The 17,754-nt window shown below is 51.1% G+C and overlaps 1 protein-coding gene across 1 annotated transcript; it reads right to left on the bottom strand.

Annotated features, from left to right (window-relative positions):
- Positions 1 to 1,096: 1,096 nt before the first annotated feature.
- On the bottom strand, positions 1,097 to 14,186 carry CYB561 (cytochrome b561). The gene is made up of 6 exons (XM_032805478.2): positions 14,083 to 14,186; positions 5,098 to 5,343; positions 3,952 to 4,050; positions 3,520 to 3,623; positions 3,026 to 3,183; positions 1,097 to 1,974 (listed from the first exon to the last, which is right to left on the bottom strand). Exons 2-6 carry the CDS (start codon positions 5,300 to 5,302, stop codon positions 1,779 to 1,781), a joined length of 762 nt encoding a protein of 253 aa, XP_032661369.1. The 5' UTR covers positions 5,303 to 5,343; positions 14,083 to 14,186; the 3' UTR covers positions 1,097 to 1,778.
- Between the last annotated feature and the right edge of the window lie 3,568 nt (positions 14,187 to 17,754).

Genomic DNA, 17,754 nt, shown 5'->3' with positions numbered 1-17,754 from the left:
ATTCCTGTGGGGACAACTTTGGCTTTCTGCCCAGGGCCCTAATGCAGACCACACTTGGCCGACCCCCTGAAACAGGAGCAGTTTTCAGCCCGTGCTCTGTGGCCACCTGGGGGGCGGGGGCGCTGCACTATGGCCATGTCTCCCTTTGAACATCCATGTTGAAGAGATGGGATTACAAAGGAGTTGGCCAGGGTACAGCTGGTATCACACAACAGCAGCCTGGACCACCTGAGACGCAGGTGTGCTCTATTACCCATCAAGCACCCCCTCCCCATGCTAACCCCCCTTTGAGGAAAGCATGGCTAGAAGGCCCTCAAACAGCCCCATGGAAACAGGTTGTTTGTTAGTCTGCTAACCTAGCCCCCATGCACAGTTCAACCAGGGGCAGCAGAGCCTGCCTTGCTCTGCATACAAAGCTGCATTGGGGGGGGGTGGGAAGGGGCTAGGCCCTGATCAGTCATGCATGCAGGGAATATTTAACAGATGATCAATGCACAAGTCTGTGCTGTAGTATCACTAGGCACCAGCAATGCCTGGCAACACCTGAAGTCCTGCATCTCATTACAGAGAAGAGCAAACAAAGGGGTAGATGGGAAAGTTTTGCATTTTCAATGTAAAGAAAAGCCCCTGGGAGCTGTCACGGGTCACTCATGCAGACAGGGACTGTGCCCCCTGCACTGAGAGCTGGGGGAAACTAGGCCTTTACTTGAATATAATGTTAAAAAAAAATTCACTGCCCACCCAGTCACTAGACCTTACCAACCTGCATTTCTACTCTGCTCACCATCAGCTGGCTGGTGCACCACCTTTTTGTCAGAAGAATGGAGCTGCTGGCAAGAGCCCATGGGGCAGGGCAGCCCCACTCAGCAACCAGAGGTACCAAGGATGAGGAGGAGTTCTAAGGATACCGCTCTTTAGGCTGGTTGAAGGGCCAAGGCAGGTTATCTTACCCATGGCAGACAGCAGCACATGTACACACACACACACCCTGACTGATCAGAGATTGGTGCTGCTGCCAGCAGGGGGCTGCAACAGCAACACGCTCAGGCCATGGCTGCAGACCCGTTAGGGCTACACAGATACCAAGTGATCATTAAAAATACCCTAGCCCGAGACACACAAAAAGCTTTGCATGCAAGTGAGGGAGGGTTTAAAACACGGCTCCTAGAGAACAAGGTTTGGCTGCCATGGAGCACGATGTTCAACACAGCGCTTGGCATCCTGCGTGAACTCCAGGAGGGAGAAATCTGCAGGCAGCCCAAGGAGCGAGCCAGGCCCTGACCTTCATCCGCACTTGAGTTAGATTTGTTAGTGGGCCTCATGCTAACTTGCCAGGCAGGCTGGGAAATGGAAATGCGGCCATCCTGCTGCTTGAGGGGGGAAGGATCCAACCCCCCCCACAGCAGCTCAGCCAACTGGGAATGCCCCTGCGCCTGCCACATACAAAGCCCACCCCCCATGATTTGGGTAGCAGGGGAGGGGCCACGGCTGGTATAAGGGCTCAGTGGGAGAACATGGCTCGTCCCAGAACATCATAATGCCTATTATCAGGATGGGGCTGGGAGCCGCCGCCTTGGCACACAGCTCCCCTGCAGACGAGGGGTTAAAGCAGATGCCCCCCTCACGCCAGCTGTACGCGTAACAACCAGCACATGGCAGACAGATCACAGCAACACCAGCAACAGACATCAGAGGGGCTAGTACATGCAGGGTGAGCAGCGACCATGAAGTCCACCCCAGCCCTGCCTCTGGGGGGAACCCCTCAGCGCAGGGAGCCATCACTGGCTGCTATTGGGGCTCTCCCCCTTAGTGAGGGTTTTAAAATCCATGGACAGGGCCAGCTCCTCAGCCAGGGGCGGCCGCTTCCACTCGTCCCGTGTCAGGATGTAGCCGATCACCAGCCCAAAGCCGATCAGCAGCAGGCCCAGGATGTTGGCCAGGATCCCTTCCGGCACGAACGAGCTGTAGGTGGCCCTGCAGGAGCAGAGAGGGGCTGGGCTGGGCTGGGCGGAGAACAGGGAACACTCGGAGGAGGAAAACGTCTGCGTGGCTCCCTGGAGTCCAGCCAGACCAGGGTACCATGCTCCTCCCAGCCACGGACCAGGAAATGACACCCAACCCTCCTGAGCCTGCAGTGGGCAGCCCACAGCCCCCGTGGCCCTGCGAGTGTTTCCTCTCCTCCGAGGCATGGCCAGAGGCAAGAACACATGCTAATGGTCTGACTGTAGTGTTTGCCATCTCCAGCCCCAAGAAATGCTCTCCAGCTACTTTGCTGCCTGTTCTAACATTGGGGGGGGGGGGGTGTCACACTCCCCCTCACAGTAGCAGCAGCATGGGCGAGTGAGCTGCAGAGCCACACGGAGCCAAATCTGCAGCAGGTTTTCCCCACAGCTGCGTTAGAGCTGCTGTGGGGGGAAGGAGGGACAGAGTCTTGCCTCCCCTCGGAAGGGCTCTGAAGCGCTCTTGCCTCTCCCAGCCATTTGGGGCCTGGGGTTAGCTCACAGCTGACACCACCTTGCCTGCGCATGCTCCAGGGATCAGTCCAAGAAGGGGGTTGTGTAATTTACACTAGCCCTGGAGAAACCTGTGTCAATTCTCCCCTTCAGAAACAGTCCTGGAAAACATTTCAGTCTATGTTTTCTACTGGAAAATGTTGCAGGTGAAAGATTTCCAGCAACTCCAGTCATTAGGGGCCCATGGGTCACTCCCTGGAGGGGCAGCGCCCCCAGCTTGCCAGGGAAGGCTTGGCTAGCACTGGCCAGGGATTCCGCTGTCTGTTTTTGCCACAGAGGCCGTTAACTTTGAGAAAAGGCAGATTTGCCCACTGAGGGCCTGAACCAGCCCCACGTTTAGGAGAGGTGAGAGTCCTCACACTGAGAGAGGTTCAGTGATAGGACTGAAATCTGGGTCCTGACGACCCAATCACTCCATTTCCCTGCGAGGTGCCGGCCTGTGGCAAGGGTGTCTTGTTTCTAAACTCCCGGGGGATGCTGGGAATTGCTGCCCAGATGTTTCTGTCACTTACTGGATACTGAAGAGGAGCAGCTCCTTGATGCCCAGGAGGCACGTGGCGATGGAGAGAACGAGGAGGAAGACGCCGAAGAAGACGTGCTGTGGTTTGTATCTGCTGCGGAGTGAGAAGGATGCTCCAGGAAACAGGAAGAAGCTGAAGCCCATGAGCCACTGGAGGGGAAGAAGAAAGTGCAGAGGGCGTAAGGGCTCTTTCCATGCATAGCCCAGGCTTCCGCTGAAAGTTGGTGTTATTACAACAGGTTTCAGAAATTAGAGCAAATTAGCTCCTGGCCCGGCTAACCCAGGATTGGTGATCGTGGCCTAATCCAGCCAAGCCCTCCTCAGACGCTGGCACAGCAACGAGCTCCTGCCTGCAGCCAAGGAACAGAGACTGGAGATCCAAAACAAATCCACCAGAGCTGGGGATAGAACCCAGCAGTCCTGCCCCTGCTCTAACCACTGGAGGACTCTGCCTGCCTGCCTCCTGAAGGGGACCCTCCTCCTCACCTGGATGAAGTAGAGGCTGAAGGCTGCTATTCCACACCAGCTGTGCAGGCTGTACATGTCTGCAAAGCCTTTCTTCCTGTGGTAATCAAACACGGCTATGACACCTGCAGGGATGGCAGGAGGCAGTCAGTTAGGGCTGGGGCCCATTCGTTAGCCCGTTCACACACACAGCCCACTCAGGGATCCAGCCTGGACCCGCTCCCCAACCCGGCATGGGGAGCAGAGCCTCAAACCGCAGGCGCTGAGCCTGGGGAGCAAGGGCTCTGCTCTGGGAGCCTTCCTGAGATGATCTTTTTGTTGTAACGGAAGAGGATGGATTTAAAAGCCTCCCTGGGCAAGATGCCGTTGACCCAATACAGCGGCCTTAGGGGCAGGCGGACTGCCACACGGGTCCTTCTGGGTCACCTTTCCGCTGCAGCATCCAAGACTTACCCACAAGGGCGATGACCAGCGCAAAGGCATGGAGGAGCCCATGGAGGATTTTGGCCGAGCGCTTGGTCTCGTTCCTGAAGACCCGGTAAACCAGGAGAGCTGGGGGAGAGAAACGTGCATGAGAGGCAGTGGGAGTGGGCAGGGAACAGCCTCCTCGCCTCTGCAGCCCAGAGAAAAGGGAACCATCCCCAGGCCAGGTGGGCTAAGCGCATCAAACAAAGCCTGGGAGAGCTGGGGTCCCAGGGCCCCGAGGAGGGGGAGAATCAGCACTAACAAACGAATGTGTCAGAGCCGCTGGAGGGAGGCAGAGGGTGAGTCATGCTGGAGCATTAAGCACTTGCTTGTTCTCCCAACTGCCTTTTCCAAATTTAATTTGCTACAATTAATCTTTTCTTTAAGCCTCAGGGACTGTCTGGGGGCACCTGCTGATGCACTTTCCCCATCACGGCTCTGTACAGCCGCAACCGGCTCTCTGCCCAAGTGGCCATCTGGGAGACGATTACTGCCCCCGGCTACGCACAATTACATTAGTGTGAAACAGAGCAGGGCACAACGCCAAGCTCCCTGCTAAGTGCTCTGCCTGCCATGGGTTTGGGCCACGTCAGCTCCACTCCCACTCCACGGAGAGCGGGAATCTCACCACCAGCAGGAGGCTGCTGTTCACTGCACTGTCACCAGAGACGGGGGGGGGGGAAGAGAGAGAGAGAGAGATATCTGGTAGCATCCTACTCTGGCACCCAGGCAGAACAGTAAGTACCTCTTACTGAAGCAACCCCGTGCAGACAGGGTCAGTGCACCTGTTACTCCAGCTCCAGTCCCCATTGCTAACACTGGGAGACAGCTTTGTCCTTGGCCAGGTTGGCTACCTGGACCGAGCTACCTTCTTAGCGTCAAAGCCCTAACACTGCTGAACCACAGCCAAGCAATGGAAGGCATTACGGTCATGATTCCAAGCCAATTACTAACATGGAAATCAGGAGTCACTCCATTTTTAAGGCTGCAGCAGACACACCTAGACCTTCCAGCAAAGATCTGGAGGTATCTGTGTGATCATGGCAGTGAAGGGGTCAGAGTCTGGCTGAGAGGTAGGTAGCATTTTGAATGCTCTTAGCCCTTCAGCGATTTTCCATCAGGATCCCAGCTTACCATCCCCTTGGAGGAAGACCATGCCAATGACCATGCAGAGAGGGTGGACGTTGAACTGCAGCGCGCTTTCCCAAGCAATACCGCCTCGGTATTGGCCCATCCAGGCTCCAGTCATGGCAATCACAGTCAAACCTAACAGCTGAGAAACTGCCACATAACAGGAGAGCCCTGCTGGGCTCGAAGGCCTTGTGAGACTATCCTCCATGCCAGGCGAGGCCAGGGACACTCCTGGGACAAAATCTCAGGCTGCAAGAACAAGGAGAAAAGTGATCAGCATGGCAACTTGACAGCATGCTGGGAGCACTGGGCTGCCCATAGGGACCAGGGCTGTGAACTCTGCTCAGCTTCCACTGAGATCAAATCTCCACTTGGAGCCCATTCTAACTTCAGTGGGGATTAGAAACCAGCTATCAAGTCCTATCCCTAATTTTCAGCCCAGCCTGACTCAGAACCAAGTCTCCCCAGAGCTGCTTGCTACTCAGCTTCAGACAGGGCCTCTGAATCCTAATCCAGACCCACTTCCAGCTCTAACAGTGCCTATGGAGCTGGCTGGCCCAAAGCACCTTGCTCTGTTCCTCACACTCACTGATCTCTGTAAAACCAGCCCAGATATTACGTGCTGACCTAGAGAAGTGCAGCCCTAACACTGCATGGTTGGCATGCAGACAGGCAGCACTTGGCTGTTGGATTTAATTGCCTTATTCAATATTTTTCTGGAGGGAAACACACCCAGAGGGAGGCAGGCTGGGTACTGCGTCTACACTGCAAAGACAAACCCAGAGCACAGATCAGTTGGCTCCGGCTCACAGGGCTTGGGCTGTCAGGCTAAAAATAGCAGTGGAGCTCAAACCAGAACATCTGCACTACTATTTTTAGCCCCACAGCCCCATCCCCACAAGCCTGAGTCCATTGTTCCAGGCTCAGCAACTCAGGGCCGTGGGGCTTGATTGCAGTGCAGACCTAGCCCTGGGCCAGGATTCCCCTGGGGGTGGATTTCCTTTTAAAGAACTGGAAGGGAGAGGAAAGGAGAGGGCCAGAAACAGCTCTGCCAAACTGGCCAGTCAAGTCGTTTTCACTGAGCTTAGTGGCAGCTTTCAGTGTCTCCCCTCATTGGCCAACACTGCTCCAGCCCACACCTGCCTAGATACAGACAGAAGCTTCCTGGTTTGCCTAGAACCAGACATGGGATAATCACAAGACAGGGTTAGCTTGGGCTGTTGTAATGCTCTCTCAAATGCTCACCTGGCGCAACAGGTTTGGCTGGATAACTTAGCCAAGGCAGTGGCCACAGCCAGGGCTAAGAATTAATCAGATGAACAGACTTCCCTTTCCTCACCCACCACAGGGTCCTTCCCAGAGCCTTCCCTTTAAAAAAAAAATCTGTTTTATCCTACCTCGGAACACTTAGACCTTCTCTCTCCAGCTGATGCCCCAGGTGTGTGATTTATATTGTAAATTCTTTGGGGTCAGAAAACCACTTATTTTTGTTCTGTTTGGTCAGCAGCTGGCACAAAGTGGTTCTGGCCCATGACTGGGCTCTTCTGTACTACAGCAGTGAAAGATGTTAACGTGCCTCTGGGTTTGTAGAGCATTGGGTCTGACGGGCAGCCAGCTCTTGAGATTTTATCACCAGTCTTGCAATTTGGTGATTTTCTTAAAGACCAGCTCCTGGAGTCGAGTGTGAGAGAATCGCTGCTTTCTTTTACAAAGCCAGTTTGCAGCACATATCATTGCAGAGAAAACCCTGAAACCTAAAGGCTCAAAAACCAGACAGCAGATAAAGCAAACTTTAAAACAAAAAAACATAAAATGAGATTTAAGCCAATCCAGGGGGGATAAAAAGCAATAAATTTTGGGGAGGAAAAAAAAATTGGATTTAAATTGTTTTTTTTTAATTGTTATTTAAATGATAATAAATTTCTCTATTTTTAAAAATAAACCTGTTTAAAACTAAATCTGAGTTTAAATACAAAATATGTTCAGGCCTAAACTTCTTATAATCTCTTAGAGGTTCTTGGATTCAGCATTTTCATTTTTTATTTAAATGTTCTATCAAAAACTTTAAGGCAAAGGCGGCTTTTCTAGATAAACAAAGAACTGGGGGGGAACATCTAATTTTTTAGGTCAAGCTTTATGAATATGGCACAATAGGTCATGTACTGTATTAAGGGTTTGCTCCTGTGGGGGACCCAGAGTACGAGACTGATAAAGTCATCACAGGTGTTGGGACCTGGCCTCTGACTCCAGGAGACACCATTATGTATCTCTTCAGGTTCAACTTCCTATTTTATAGCTTCCCCCTACCTGAGCTCTGCTTGGCTCAGTTCTCAAATTATGACAACTCCATCCACCCTGGAAACACTCAGCTCAGGGAAAATGACTGATGGGCGCGGTATTTCGGCGGCGACACCTCTGGAAGACACAGCTTGTCAGCGACATTTTGGCGGATGCTCATCTGCCGGCCAGTACACGGGCACACTTAGATGCCATGGCACCCGCAGGCACCACGTTGGGGACCCCTGCATGATATATTGATGTGCTATTTTCTAACATACTAAAAATGTACAGTTATGAATCTGAAAATATTAATCTATATAAATGTTTAAATAAAAGTACTCAGTCCTAGTGTACCCTCCTAAGTAGCAACACGATGTACCAATTCTGGTGTAAAGTCTCCATTTAGCTTTAAAATCAACATGTTTTAATGGTTACTCAACCAGCGAGAATGCACTTCTCTTTAGATAGAACAGAAAAATTGATTAAAGTCACTGATTTAATCGAAGTGTTTCACTTGGTGATTTAAATGAACCCACCCTGACCCAACTCCATGATTTCGGAACACTAGGAGTTGACCATTCAGGGACAGAGTGAGTTAGCATTAAACAGCAAAACCTTTGCTCACAGGATACTCTGCTGAAGGGATAGCTCCCAGAAGGAGCCCACAATCTTGACTGTTTCGCTCTCTGCATGGAGCAGATGGTCTTTTTCCAGCACTGGCTGCTCCCCGAAACCCCCAATGCTTAGTCTCCACTGGTATTCATGATGGCATGCCTGGGTCTGCATTAAACTTAAAGAAGCAACACCTTCCAATTGGGAAGCAAGAAAACCAAGCAGGCAGGGTTTTTAAGACCTGCTTAGAATAAGTGAGCGAGATGAGCTGGACATACAGGTGCTCTGCGGACAAAATGTAACCCTAGACAGGATTCCTGGGACCAACATCAGACAGAACAGAATGTCAACTGCTTGGCATCTAGAGTGCTGGGAGCTGTTGGGGGGAAAGATTCTCACTCTCTCTCCACCAAAGGAGGAAAAATGGGTGGAGATTACCGCAGCATAGCTACACCTGCACAGCCCCTAGTGTAGACCCAGCCTATGCCAAACAGTAGCAGCGAGGTCAATGGAAGCAGTCTTCTGTCAACCGAACTGTATCTAACCTTGAGGATGTGTCAGTCGGGGTGCTGTGCAGATGTAACTTTTCAGTGTAGACCAAGCCTCATAATTGCTAATAAACAAAAGTCTGACACGCCACAGCCTTTCTTGGGAGCAGGGCCGCCTGGGGGGGCAAGTGGGGCAATTTGCCCCGGGCTCCGTAGGGGCCCTGCGAGCTGCTCCGGGTTTTCGGCGGCAGGCCCTTCACTCGCTCCAGGTCTTTGGTGGCGAGTCCTTCAGTGCGGCGGAAGACTTGGAGCAAGTGAAGGACCCACCACTGAAGTGCTGCCAAAGCCTCGGAGCACTGCCTAGTGAGTACAAGAGCCAGAAAAAAAAAAAAAAAAAAAAAAAGCTGCAATCAGTGGCATTTAAGCTGCTCTACTGCTGCTGAAGACCCAATCCTGCCTCAGGCCCCCTGAATCCTCTGGGCAGCCCTGCTTGGGAAGTAATAGAAACAGGGACAGAGAAAGTGGAGAAACCCAAGGCTTGAACAGCAATAGGTCCGGGAAGAGTGTGAATACATGGAATTCTTTAACCTAAGGCTAGTAAGCATATCTGTATTGACAGGGCCTTCATTTATGAAGCAGGACATTCAAAGGCTTTAATGTCTGCCTTCCTCATCCCCAGCCATCCGCCACAGGAGAGGAGGCCAACTCCCTCTGATGAGCTACTCTGCTCTGCCACTCCCTCTGTGGCTACTCAGAAGGGGACAAGGGCTGGGAGAGCGGAGATGTTGCACAAGAGGAATGAAGCACGTTGGCAGAGCCAGGCAATCTGGCCCCAGAGCTCAGGCCAAGCCAGGCAATGCCCTCCCTTCCATGTTTATCCAGCAATTGGAAAGCAGTTTTGACTTTCAATTCTGCTCAGACACCAGAGCAAAGATGACAAATTGCCCACTTGGCACACGATCTACTCCCTAAGCCAGCATTAGGGCTACAAATTAACTTCTCTTAGGAGATGGCAAGCGCTAGATAGAGTTGCAACACCATTTCTGTTGCATACATAAGATCAGCTGGGAAACTGGTACGTCAGTTCAGAGTCCAGGGCAGAGCGAGTGGTGCAAACTGGGAGTCCTTTGGTCAAGTAGTTCCTGAAACAGCAGCATTCCCCCCCCACTCGCACCCCAAATTTAAATTTTCAACCTTTCTGAGGGTGGGGAGGCACAGAAATAGGGGGAAGAGCCCACTGGCAGTATCCATATGGACCTTATAGCACTGGAATGGCTCTGTTGGATGCTTACTCCACCACTACCTATCCTGAGCCCTGGGGGAAGGAGCAGTGGGTTGGGAGCAAGGAGACCATGACTTCAGTCTTACCCCAGCTGTTATTAATGTTTCTGCGCACTTTACACCAATGCTGATTGACCCAGCCTGGCCTCAGGGACTGGCAGCTATCAGTCCCCCTGTGTTACAGATAAGATAATGGAGACTGCACAAGGTCACTTTAATTAGATGCCAATATTTCAGACCCAAGCCTCATTGCTAAAGTCTAAGCAAACGAATGGACAAGTGTGTGAAGTCAACATGTTTGCCTCTGTAACAGCAGCTTTACCCCATCTCTTTGCTGAAACCAGGAATCCTATTTACTGTGCAAACCACTTGCTAAGTGTCTTGATCCCCATTCACCCCGGCTGCTGACTCACGTGAGGGGCATTACGCTTCCACCAATGGAATTTCTCTTCCACCAGCACAGCTAGTTGTTGACTCCTCTCTAAAATTCATTTGACAAGAAATCAAACAAGGCTGAAAAGACAGATAAGGGAGAGGCCTGGCAGAGGTTCTACATGTCATGTCTGGGACAGTCAAGAGGAGAACCAACCTGAGCCTGCCACGCTGCCTCTCCACCAGGCACTGTGCACCATCAGGGCCTTCATTCCCCATAGCCTGCCCAGAGGCGGGACTTCAAACCATACGTACTGTCTCACTGTTTCCTTGTGCTCCCCTGTCTCTCTATGTCCATCTGTTGCGTCTTGTGTTATATCTAGATTGTAAACTCTTTGGGGCAGGAACCAGCTTTTCATGCTGCGTTTGTACAGCACCTAGAACAATAGAGTCCTGCATGTGACGGGGGTCATAAGCGCTCCCATAATACAGATAATACCCCCACCCCCACAAAAAAACCCAAACAATTAAATGTTACAAAGGAAAAAAACCAAAAGACCACAACACAAACTTACATAAAGCAGGAAGTGTAGTAATGGTGCTGCTGCACACACAATTCTAACTCTGTCCTGAAAAGGGTGCCAACAGAACATCATGGTACCTTACTCCTCCCCAGCATCCAAAAAGCTACTTTCTACGTGCTCACCAAATTCCAGATCAGGACCCCTACTCACATAGTCCAACAGGACCCTCAGCATGGTCTGAGCAGCAGCACTGATCTGGCTGGGGGAGAGGGGAGTTGCTGCTGGCTGATAGATTATTCTTTGTGTGGCCAGTTTCACAAGCACAATGCAAGAGCTAATGATGCACTAAGGAATTTTCTCCTTGCAGGTTAGGGAAGTATCTCCCACCACTGAAGGAGGACAGGACAAGGTGTTGGTGTCTCGGCATTAGTGGTCTCTCTTTTCATGTCACACAAACGTTCTTTTGGAGAAAAGGTAACTATGCGCTAGCTCCCAGCGCTGGGCTGCAGGGTTTCGAAGTCTCTCGATTTGGAAGGGTCCAGGAGCAGCAGGCAGTATCGTTAATTCCACCTTGAAGTTTCTGTGTAAGTGACAGAGGCAGATTAAAGATGCCAGTTGAAACAGGGGAGATTTATTAAGAACACGCTCACTTCACTCAGCTAGAGCTGCAGGCTTTATTGGATCATACCTGATAAGTGGATTAAGACAACTGGCTTATTTTATTAGATTGCACTGAAAATGGCAGCTGTGTACACGTGGCACTTGCAGCCTGAGGGCAGAAGAGGCTCTGGAAGGGACATTAGGAATCAAAAAGCAGAGGAGTCTCATGGTAAGCAGCAGGCGCTGTCCCTTTGGGAATATTAAGGGACTGAGTCATAGGGCTCCTCTCTCTCAGCCAAAGGCAGGCACCTCTATTCCCACATATCTCCAGGGGCAGGGGGAACATGACACACTTGCAAGCCAGCTAACAGCACTTTCCTTGTGGACATGGAATGGGGACATGAATGGACTCACCAATGCTGGGACAAGAGCTCTTTGCCAAGCGAAATCCTGCCCCTAGCCAAGAGGGAAGGGGGAGGAGAAAGAAGAGATGCAGCTCCCTCCTCCGACCCCATAACCTCAGAGGCAGCCCCAAAATTCCTAGCCCTAAATTAAGCCACCTGTGGACAAATGGCCATTTGTCCATCCACAGTACAAGACAGCTGGGGGTTATTCAGCCCCCATTGTCCTATAAGGGGAAACAAAGAGCCTTGGAAAGCTGGGGGGAAGTACAGCTCAGTGGTTTGAGCACTAGTCTGCTAACCCCAGAGTTGTGAGTTCAATCCTTGAGGTGGCCACTTAGGGATCTGGGGTAATAATCTGTCTGGGGATTGGCCCGGCTTTGAGCAAGGGGTTGGACTAGATGCCTCCTGAGATCCCTTCCAACCTTGATATTCTGTAGAAATGCCACTTCCAGTTTTCCACTCTCCAGTACCCACACCATACAAGGCAGTCTGCTGCACCAGGATGGAGTCAGAACCTGACAATCAGACACCAGAACAACTGGCATCACCAGCTGTTTTTAGGGCACAGAATCCAGGAGCCTCCTGCAGAGCTCACTTTTCATCCCAGGTACCATTGGAGTTCACCGCAAGGGTTGTTACCAAGCTGGGAAAGAGCAGGACATGGTTGTGGTGGCAGGAGAAATTCCTGCCACCATGACGGAACTTAGATGACCCTTCCTCTCCCAGGGGCTGGGCACCAAACATAGAAAGGTTCATGGCAGGCAAAAAAGATGGATGCAGACAGAAAAAGGCACTAGGAAATATTACAGGCAGCAAAGCACACCACATGGGGCCTGAGACATTAACCCCTTACAGGTACAAGGGGGAATAATTGTACCAGAACTTTGCATTGCTATAATTGTAAAATGGCCTTCAGAAGCCTCACGTGAGGCTGGCTCAGGAGCTATTCGTATGGCAATGCTGTTAACATCAGGCAGCCTGGAGGTGGATCCAGCTATAACTGTTTTGACTTGATATTCTGTGTTCTGCCCCTTAATCAGATTTTCCAAAGACCTATCTAGGTACCATTACAAGTGCCCAGATTCACAGGCATGCTCAGCATGCTGGCTGCAGGGCAAACAGGCCAATGGTGTCAATGGGGGCTAAGCCCTTTCAGAACATGGCCCTAGTTGTGGGTGCTGTGACTTGGAAATCTGGCCCTTACCAGCTAAGGGATTCCTGGTCTTCAGAGAACAGCTGAACACACAATAGCTGGACAGACTGATACAGAGGAAGGAAACACATCATCAGCTCTGATGTAGATGTTGCTTTTGTTCTCTAAATCTAAAGTAAAGGTCACTCTGACTTAACTACCTGCTTGCTCTTTGTGCCTGGAGAAACATAATCTGCTTTAAGGCCAGGGCATCAGAACAGCTACCCTGAAATAGAGCTAGGTCCAGACAAAGCCTAACCTGATAGCATGAGGGGAGAACAGAGACCTGTTCTCTTCTGTTCAGGGTCCCCTCGAACCAGTACCACAGGGGACATTTTCTATTGAGGAGGTAAAAAAATCCTTCACAAATATTATTGCAGAGGTTACAATTTTGTCAACATTATTTTTAGTAAAAGTCACAGACAATAAACAAAAATTCACCGGAAGCCCATGACCTGTCTGTGACTTTTACAAAAATTATGGGGGGGAGGGGGACACTGATGGGGGAGGAACTGAAGCCCAAACCCTGCAGAGCAGGGAAGAAGCACGAGCCCCACTGCAGGCAGCTGAGGGCCCCGGGGCCACTGCCGGATGACCACTCTGGCCCTGCCACCTTGAGGCTGAAGCAGAAAATGTCACGAAGGTCTCTGAAAGTCTCTGTGACAATCTTATCCTTAATTGATGCTGTAAGCAATAAGAGAATCTCTCTCCATCCCCACCCACCTAACCAGCAATGGAAACACCCAGTGAAGGACAGACCCTCTGTCACTGCAGCACTAAGGATTTAAACGCCAGCTCTCCTCACCCCTCTTTGCCAGCTGTGCAGTCCAAGCCAGGGCCTCCTCACCCCAGTCCCCCCATCCCTTCTATCATTCAGCTGCCCCTTGCTTCCACTGAACATCTCAAGAAGCTCTCAATGGGATGCACAAGGCACCAGGTGAGGATGGAAACTAGGAGGGGACCATAACTTAAAAGAAAAACAAGACATGCATCTAGAGCTGCTACCTCCCCCCCACAGTCTAATGGATGGATGTACTCCACCCCAAATAAATACACTTCTGCTGGAAAATACAGACATCAGTCACAAGTCTCAAGTCACTAAAGCTCAATATCAAGATCCCATGCAGTTAGCCCTGCTACTGGGGTTGGTCAGTGCTCCTGGTCAGAGCCCCACCTCACACTCCCAACATTAAAGCCTACATAGTCAGTGGTAAACTAGTCAGAACCAGACTCACATAGACTCCTAGACAGGCAATCCACACCACACTTCAGTCTCCAACTGCAGCGAGAACAGCCTCTCTGCCTTTGAGTGTCATCTGCCAAATGACAGCTGCTCACCCAATGCTCTCAGCTGTGCCTGATGTTTCAGGCTAGGTTAATCACCTCCTGACAATCAGCCTCAGCTAAACTGGTAACACTTGAAGCAAGATCCCCAATTAAGCTATGCATGCTGGGAAACAGATGCCCAGAAGCAGTTAACCCATTCCGCTTCACAAGGCAGTTGCCTTGACACTGCAAACAGGAGCACAGCACATTGTGCCAATTCTCAGCTCCCAATCATTTAACCACTGAAGCAATCCCCCCATGGCCACAGGAAACAAGTGAGACACACGTTCTGTCCCTGGCGGAGCCTTGAAATAAAGCATCTGACAAAACACCAATGCAACCGCCCAAAAAAGAGTTTTTACAGCTGGTGATTTAACAGAATCAGAAAGTTTGAGGTAGAATAACACTATCTGACTGTCCAGCCTATCTGCAGGAGTCCGTGCAGGATTGGTCTCTCCGGGACATCTTCTAATCCCTTATCCAATCCAATTTACCCAATAATGGGGCTTCATCCTTTTCAGTTGAAGACTGTTGTACAGTCAAATACAGCTCATGCACGAGAGCTTGTTATATCCCAATATTCAGTCTACACTTTTTCTTGATTTCATCTTATTACTTCTAGCTAAACCTCAGGTTACTACACAAAGCATTTCCCTCCCTCCTTGGCCTTAACAGAGTGCAAATATTTGCAGAGTGTTATACCCTTCCTTAGTCATCACTAACCAAGCTATACAACACCCAGCTGGAATTTTTACAGCTAGATTTTCACAAGAGCTCATACATCAGATGCACACTGGGTGCTAAGTTGTGAAAACCTCCTAGCACTATGTGGCACAGGGGCTGCTGGGTGCTGGGCACTTTCACAGATCTGACAACCAAACAAGCAAATGTGGGACCAGCTCTTCTGGAAATTCAGTCCTGACTGTGGATGCTGAGCCCTGGGAACTCTAGCCTGTGGCTTCAAATTTCCTTATAAATCAAACCCTCCAGGTCAGGTCAGTTGCTGTTCTCTGACAGCCCTCCAGTGTCAACACTGTTCTGGTTACTCAGTGCCCAAAGCGGAATGCAATATTCTAGGTGGCGGTGCACCTTGCAGAGAAGAACTCTGACCTCCCTGCTCTGTGAATGCAATGTCTCTTTTAGGAATTTATCCCTCCTTACCACAGCATATGAATGCCTGCAATCTTTAATGCAGTTAATCCTTACACATCCCTAGGCGGTAGGGAAGGGCTCCTACCCTCCACTTACAGATGGGGAATTGAGGCACAGAGGCACTAAATGGCATGCCCAAGGTCACACCAGAAGTATGTGACAGAGCAGGATCCTGGGGTAGTGCCCTAACCACTGTGCCATCCTTCCTATCTGCAGTCCAGGATTACACATCTCACTGCAAACGCCTAACGTACTGCCCACTCTTGCTCCTAGATCTAGTTCTTCATTACAGCTGCATGGGTATTTCTCTCACATTGAACATACGTATTTCAGATCATTTTCCAAGTTGGACCTCATTTGGTTTGATCTGATAGAACCCTGTGAGTAGTGGCTGATGTAAATTCAAATTACTTGAGGCACACCCACCAGGAAGTGAGGTGTGCCTAACATATCTTATGGAAATAAGAAATCTATATGGGAATGTGAATCTTTTCAAGAACCAGGTGTCAATAAACTCCCCAACCAAACCCAAGGGAAGGGAAAGGAGGTTAAGAGAAAAGAAGGCTATTTAAAAGTTTGCTAAATAAACAGTTTTGGGGCAATTGTTACAGCCTTGTAGAAACTATGCAAAAAAGAAAGAAACAATCCAGTCCTCCTGAGGAAACATTCTCCACTCTTCCATTTCTTCAAGTGCTTGTGATGCAACAATGAAATTACTGCCAACAAATGGAAGCATAATGCAGCTGGATAAGACAGGGTGGGTGGCACCTGGCTTAAGGTCCTGTCTGAAGGTCCCTGCCCTCTTGTCCCATCATATGATTAAATGCATCTCTCAGACATCTCACAGTTTCAGCACTGACTGACAAAAGGGTCCATCTGCAGACCAGGAAATGAAGCAGAGAGAAAAGGCCTGTCATCAGTTAACTGAGGGACCAATCCTGTTCTGCTAGCAGGTGCAAAACACTCTTTTTTTTGGCACAGGATCGGCCCTTATAAAGCCAGACACATTCAGGAGGGAGTGAGCAGGTTACAGGACAGCACCACACCTTGAGAAAGGCAAGTGAGAGGCAGTGGAGCCTCTCTGCTAAAACACTGTCTCTACCTTTCCCCTCCTTCCCCCAGACAGGCTTGTTCAAACCCAAACCAGAACAAGAGGTGCACTGCAAACCCACAGGAACTAAGGCACAGAGCCCAGCTTCACTGGAACGACCGCAAAAGGCCAAGTCTCACACAGCTCCTACCAGTCCATTGCTCTCTGGTGGCACTGTTCAGACAGACTAAACATGGAGGTGTGCCGTGGCTTCTGAAAGCGGAGCATTGAACTGCGCCCCACTGGTGCCATTGGCCTTAACGCAGCTGCCGAATGCACTCCTCCCAAGAATGCATTCATGGGGTCAGGACTGGCTATGCTCCTCTTCTGGGTGCGGAGCATCTCTGACCATGCCAGCCTGAATCCCCTGGCCCATTAGAAGTCTAAACGCCGGCATGCCAGCCACCCCGTTACACAGGAGCCCCCATCCTGTGCCCAATTACACCCAGCATGCTGGGACCTCCAGACCCTACCCCGAAGTCTTGCCACTGTTAAGCATCGCTTTCCCCCACGCTTAGTGCTATGATTTCAAAACCTCCGAGGGTCAAACAAATGATCCAGGTATTTGCTCTTCCCAGAGCCAAGCTGCCCCTCACCCTGGCTGGCTGGGGATGGTGCCCGCCACGGAGAGTTTATGTGGGTCAATCAGGGGTAAGTGTAGGAGATACTGGACACTTGAGAGCTCTGTATGGTCCCAGCCTTCCCCACGCCTGCTAAATCCAGGGTTGCGAGTTCAGTCCTCGAGGGGGCCATTTGGGGATTTAGTTGGGGATTGGCCCTGCTTTGAGCAGATACCTCCTGAGGTCCCTTCCAACCCGGATATTCTGTGACACCCCTAAGCACCAAGACACCCCCAGCCTGGACCAGGAGCCAGGGGCCTGAGCAGCCAGAATCCTGCCCGGGGCATAGTTCTTGGGACTGGAGCCGCAGCAGTTAATGCTCTGAGAGCTCGGCTAGGGACGCAGAGACATTGGGGGGGCGGGGGTGGAGAATCTGGGGCTCAAAGGCATCAACCCAGGGAATCATTGGAGGGAGGGAATCACTCACCCCTTGGAGCTCAGAAACACCAACCTCAGGGTGGGGGGGCCTCAACCTTTGGGGCTCAGGGGCACCGACCCCGGGATGGGGGGGGAGTGTCTCAACCTTTGGGGCTCAGGGGCACCGACCCCGGGATGGGGGGAGCGGGGGGAAGTGTCTCAACCTTTGGGGCTCAGAGGCACCAACCCCGGGATGGGGGGAGTGGGGGGAAGTGTCTCAACCTTTGCGGCTCGGAGGCACCGACCCCGGGATGGGGGCTGAGTGTCTCAACCTTTGGGGCTCAGGGGCACCGACCCCGGGA

This window comes from Chelonoidis abingdonii, chromosome 21 (assembly GCF_003597395.2).
Source record: "Chelonoidis abingdonii isolate Lonesome George chromosome 21, CheloAbing_2.0, whole genome shotgun sequence".
NCBI classification, from domain to species: domain Eukaryota; kingdom Metazoa; phylum Chordata; order Testudines; family Testudinidae; genus Chelonoidis; species Chelonoidis abingdonii.
This window is presented reverse-complemented; position numbering and strand designations above follow the sequence as displayed.

What these genes read in the sequence shown, in the direction of transcription:
- CYB561 (XM_032805478.2), bottom strand. Translation starts at nt 5,302, where the DNA reads ATGGAGGATAGTCTCACAAGGCCTTCGAGCCCAGCAGGGCTCTCCTGT. An exon ending in GCTGGTCATCGCCCTTGTGG is followed by an intron (nt 3,624 to 3,951) that starts GTAAGTCTTGGA and finishes CCATCCCTGCAG; the next exon opens with GTGTCATAGCCGTGTTTGAT. An exon ending in TCAGCCTCTACTTCATCCAG is followed by an intron (nt 3,184 to 3,519) that starts GTGAGGAGGAGG and finishes CTTCCCCTCCAG; the next exon opens with TGGCTCATGGGCTTCAGCTT.